This window comes from Nicotiana sylvestris, chromosome 2 (genome assembly GCF_000393655.2).
Source record: "Nicotiana sylvestris chromosome 2, ASM39365v2, whole genome shotgun sequence".
Lineage (NCBI taxonomy): Eukaryota > Viridiplantae > Streptophyta > Magnoliopsida > Solanales > Solanaceae > Nicotiana > Nicotiana sylvestris.
This window is the reverse complement of record NC_091058.1, coordinates 47,196,634-47,201,891: the sequence shown is the minus strand read 5'-3', so window position 1 is coordinate 47,201,891 and position 5,258 is coordinate 47,196,634. Positions and strand designations below refer to the sequence as shown.

Here is a 5,258-nt window from a genome sequence, read left to right as displayed (position 1 = left end):
ACTTGGTGCAGACGAATATAGCAGAAGTCAAAGTTGTACCACTGCTACGAAAATTTGCGACACTTTGCAAGTGACTCATGAAAGAACACCTCAAGTGAAGAGGTCCAGAGGAACACTACTATATTCTGAATATGAGAATTTTACCATGAAGGAAAGGGAAACCATCCAAGAAATGTATACTAGGTTCATCATACTGACAAATGAAATTAAGTCTCTTGGAAGAATTATTTCTAAAGAAGATGGAGTTGAGAAGATTTTGACAAGGGTTCTGCCAGTCACCTGGGAGAGAAAAATCACTACCATTCAGGAATCAAAGAACATTGTCGCTCTCAAGTTTGATGAGATAATTGGAAATCTCATTGCTTATGAACTTAGAAGGCAAACCATGAAAATGGATGTACCCAAGAAGGAATGGAGCCTGGCACTCAGAATCACTAAAGGTTCTGAACTAGAAGATGATGAAATGGCCATGATAGCAAAGGACTTCAAGAAGTACCTAATGATAGGAAAGGGTCCTTCAAGAAGTGAACCAATGAGGGGTGTTACAAGTGTGGGAAGACTGATCACCACATCAAAAACTGCCCTCAATGGGAAATTGAATGGAAGAAAGAAAGAGCTGAACGAAGAAATAGGAAGAAGGAACAAATTCAACCCAAGAAGAACAAAATATTAACAAATGCTATTGTTGCTACTTGGGGAGAAAGCTCAGATAAAAGCTCAAATGATGAAGATGGAGATGAACAAGCACTTATGTCCATTGGAGAATCTGATGAGGAATCTGAGGTAAGTGTAATTCATCTCAAAGATAAAATTAAATTTTTGTCTAAAGAAAGGCTATCTGAGTTACTTCTATATTTCGTTGATGAATTTGAGGATCTAAACAATGAAAAGTAATAGCTAAAGAGTGTATGATTTTGAAAGCTAAGTTCAAAAATCTGAAACTTAGGGCTAGTAAAAGTCAAAGTAAAAATGTTGTGTTAAAGAACCAGGTTCATGAACTTGGAACCACTGTCCTAGAGCTTAGATCTGAAAATGTAAAATTGAAAATAGGAACATGTAAAAAGAAAGTTGATCACACACAACTCACTTTAAAAGAAAACTTAGGAAAAATAAAAAATGAGTTGTACAAAAGAGATGAGCAGATAAGAGTCCTAAAGGAGGATCTAAGAAAGGTCAGGCACGAGCTAAAAAGTACCTGTAAATGGAACAGGTCCTCCAATGCACTTTCATTGCTACATGAACACCATAGTAGCAATAAGAGAGGACTTGGCTACTGGACCCCTGCACCTGTGGGATCCCAAAAGCAAGTACCTCACACTTCCTGAGAACAAAATTTTTCACACACTGTGATAAAAATGGTCACTACAAAAGTGAATGCACTGCAAAAGAAAAGGCTAGTCAAAAGAATAAAATATCTTTTCAAGGGAAAAATAGGCTTCCAGGTTGGGCCAAAAAGAATTTGGTTCGCCCTTTTGCCTATAGAAAGGGACCCAAACTAGTTTGGGTTCCTAATCCTAAACCCTGATTTCCTTTTGCAGGTCCAAGTGAAGGGGAGCAGCCAAATATGGTACATGGATAGTGGTTGCTCAAATCATATGATAGGAAGCAAGAACTAGTTCCTTTCACTTGAGGACCTCAAATGAGGAAATGTCTCCTTTGGAAATGGAAAGAAAGGTGAGATTATTGGGGTTAGAAAGGTAGGTAAGACAGATTCTCACTCCATTGAGAATATCTACTTGATATATGGCTTAAAATACAGTCTAATTAGTGTATCACAACTGTGTGATAGAGGTAACTTGGTAGCATTCACCTCTACCAAATGTTTTATGATAAATCTGATCACTAATAAGATTGTTTTGCAGGGAAAAAGAGTAAACAATATTTATATTGTAGATCTGTCCACACTTTCAGAAAATGAACTCACTTGCTTAAGTGTGTTGGACAATGTTCTGCTCCTTTGGCACAAGAGACTTGGACATGCAAGTCTGAGTCAACTCAACAAATTAATCTCCAAGGACCTGGTGATAGGGTTTCCTAACATCAAGTTCAAGGAAGACAAAGTTTGTAAGGCTTGTGCAATGGGGAAGCAGGTAAGATCCTCTTTTAAATACAAGAAAGTTATAAGTACCACAGGATGATGGAACTGGTCCATATGGATCTCTGTGGACCAATGAGAACATTAAGCAGATATGGTAAAGGATATGTGATGGTGCTTATTGATGATTAATATAGGTTTACTTGGACAATGTTTTTAACATCTAATGATGAAACATTTGATATGTTCACTTCTTTTGTTAGAAAAACTCAGAAACAACTAGGTAATCAATTTGCATCAATTAGGTCTGATCATGGCACTGAACTTAAAAATGCTAAATTTGCTGAATTTTGTGATGAGCATGACATTGATCATAAATTTTCTACTGCTAGGATTCCACAACAAAATGGAGCAGTTGAAAGAAAGAATAGGACACTTGAATATATGGCTAGGACTATGCTTCTTTCTAGTAAACTACCTCATAGCTTCTGGGTAGAAGCCATAAATACTACATGCTACATAATAAGTAGGTGCATGACTAGACCTCTAATACAAAAGACTCCCTATGAGTTACTTAAAGGGAGAAAACCAAACATATTCCATCTTAGGGCATTTGGATGCAAGTTCTTTGTGCATAATAATGGTAAAAACTCCCTAGGTAAGTTTGATCTCAGAAGTAATGAGGGAGTATTTTTGGGATTTGTTTACATAGTAAAGTATATAAGGTCTATAACAAAAGAACTATGTGTATAGAAGAAAGTGTTCATGTGGTTTTTGATGAAACTAACATTCTTTCTTAGAGATAGGAATATGATGATGAAGGAATTGGGCTGGTAAGAGATTTAAATGAAACCATAGCCCATACTGAAGTTGTACCAGAGGAAGGAACTTGTGATGGAACAGGTTCTTCTACCCAGGGCAACCTGATAGGGGGAACTGAACAAAGAGGAACTGATTCTCAAACCTCAAGGGAACCTGTTCCATATCAACAAAACATTGAAGGAACTTCAAGAGGAAACCAGTTGGTTGTGAAATCTTACAGGTATCAAAGTTCTCATCCCATTGAGAACATAATCAATTATCCAACCTCTAGAATCAAAACCGGATCTTCATTAAAAAATCATTGTCCTTTTGGTGCTTTCTTATCTCTTATTGAACCTAAAAGTGTTGTTGAGGCTTTGTAGGATGCAGACTGGGTAGATGCAATGCAAGATGAACTCAACCAATTTTAAAGGAGTCAAGTTTGGCATCTGGTACCAAGATCCAAGGACAAATTAGTAATTGGCACAAAATGGGTCTTCAGAAACAAACTTGATGAAGATGGAACAGTTACAAGGAACAAGGCAAGATTGGTGGTTCAAAGATATAGTCAAGAGGAGGGCATAAACTATGATGAAACTTTTGCTCCAGTTACAAGGTTGGAAGCAATAAGACTTCTCATAGCCTTTGATGCTTACATGGAATTCACCCTCCATCAGATGGATGTCAAGAGTGCCTTCCTAAATGCGTATCTTAAAGAAGAAGTGTTTGTCAAGCAACCTCCGGGGTTTGAAATCAAGGAATATCCTGATCATGTGTACAAACTTGACAAGGCACTTTATGGGCTCAAGCATGCTCTAAGAGCATGGTATGAAAGATTATCAAATATTTTGCTTGAGCATGACTACTAGAGAGGTAAAATTGATAATACTTTATTTTTGAAAGATAAAGGTAAAGATCTCATGGTAGTTCAGATATATGTTGATGATATAATCTTTGGAGTAACTACTGATAAGCTAAGTAAAGAATTTGCTAAAGTAATGGGGAGTGAATTTGAAATGAGCATGATGGGTGAGCTTAATTTCTTTTTAGGCTTACAAATTAAACAAAATTCAAATGGAACTATGATCCATCAGTAGAAGTATGTAAAAGAGTTGCTTAAAAGGTTTAAAATGGAAGATTCCAAAAAACAAATTGACATTCCTACTGCAACAACTACAAAGTTGGACATAGATGAACCTGGTTCATCTGTTGATCAGAAGTTGTATAGGGGAATGATTGGCTCATTGTTGTATCTCACTGCTAGTAGACCTAACATTGTTTTCAGTGTAGGCCTTTGTGCAAAATTTCAGGCAAATCCAAAGGAGTCTCACTTGACTGGTGTCAAGAGAATTTTGAGATATCTAAAAGGCACCACTGACATTTGTCTTTGGTATCCAAAAGGTAGTAATTTCAATCTAGTGGGACACGTTGATGCTGATTATGCAGGTTTTCTTGTGGATAGAAAGATCACCTCAAGTATGATACACTTTCGTGGTTCATGTCTTGTGTCTTGGGCTACCAAAAAGCAAAATTATATGGCCTTATCTACTGTTGAAGCTGAGTATGTTGTTGTTGCTTCATGTTGTGCTCAATTATTGTGGATCAAACAACAATTAATGGACTTTGGAATTGATGTTGGTTATATCCCCACTTTTTGTGATAACACTAGTGCAATTAGTATGACCAAGAACCCAGTTCATCATAAGAGAACTAAGCACATAGATGCTAGGCATTATTTTTTGAGGGACAACAATGAAAAGGGTTTGATTAGTGTGGAATTTTGTGCAAGCAAATATCTGGCATCTTCACAAAAGTTATAAGTAGAGATCACTTTGAAAGGAACATGTTAGAATTAGGAATGATTAATATCACCTAAAAGAACCAGTTCAAAAGCTCACAATGAAAACAAAATTTAAAAAAATTGGTTAGAAAATTTGTAAATTTTGTACATAAGTAGATTAGATCTTGCTCAATATCTTACTTTAAATAGTATACTCTTGTTCCATGTGTTAAAATGATTCATTAATCTCTAATGATATTTTCGCTATTTGGCAAATTTAGACTTACACGAGAGAATTTTCAGTGAAGAACCTAGTTTATCAAGATAAATATGTATGTTTTCTACACTCTACATGATTTGAAATAATAATATTTGGGTCATGATCAGAGTCCTATCTAATTTCAAACTTCCTTTGGACTTATCCTTTACAAGTGAACTAGTTCTGTTCAAAAGAGTTCCAACCGAATTGAAGTACCTAGATTCTAGGGATACACTCCATTGTCTCTTCAAAACTGAATTTCAGTTTGATTAGACTTCTAAGAGTTTGAAAAGTTGTTGTTACACCATTAATTACTCCTCTTTAAATTGATCAGCTTTAGTGTATTCCTTACTTCATCTCTCTCAAGCCATCAAAAAACTCTC

The 5,258-nt window shown here is 36.0% G+C and overlaps 2 protein-coding genes across 2 annotated transcripts; both read left to right on the top strand.

Annotated features, from left to right (window-relative positions):
- The first annotated feature begins 676 nt into the window (after positions 1 to 676).
- LOC138884884 (uncharacterized) lies at positions 677 to 3,705 on the top strand. Its single transcript, XM_070165748.1, has 4 exons — positions 677 to 783; positions 2,233 to 2,527; positions 2,842 to 3,077; positions 3,339 to 3,705. The coding sequence occupies exons 1-4, from the start codon at positions 677 to 679 to the stop codon at positions 3,703 to 3,705; spliced, it is 1,005 nt and encodes a 334-aa protein (XP_070021849.1).
- Positions 3,706 to 3,966: 261 nt separating this feature from the next.
- Positions 3,967 to 4,656, top strand: LOC138884883 (secreted RxLR effector protein 161-like). Its single transcript, XM_070165747.1, has one exon. It carries the CDS (start codon positions 3,967 to 3,969, stop codon positions 4,654 to 4,656), a length of 690 nt encoding a protein of 229 aa, XP_070021848.1.
- Positions 4,657 to 5,258: the final 602 nt, after the last annotated feature.

Coding starts and splice junctions, on each gene's coding strand:
- LOC138884884 (XM_070165748.1), top strand. CDS start 677: ATGCTATTGTTGCTACTTGGGGAGAAAGCTCAGATAAAAGCTCAAATG. Junction 2,528..2,841: donor AACTACCTCATAGCTTCTGG/GTAGAAGCCATA, acceptor TCTTAGAGATAG/GAATATGATGATGAAGGAAT. Junction 3,078..3,338: donor TTGGTTGTGAAATCTTACAG/GTATCAAAGTTC, acceptor ATGGGTCTTCAG/AAACAAACTTGATGAAGATG.
- LOC138884883 (XM_070165747.1), top strand. CDS start 3,967: ATGGAAGATTCCAAAAAACAAATTGACATTCCTACTGCAACAACTACA.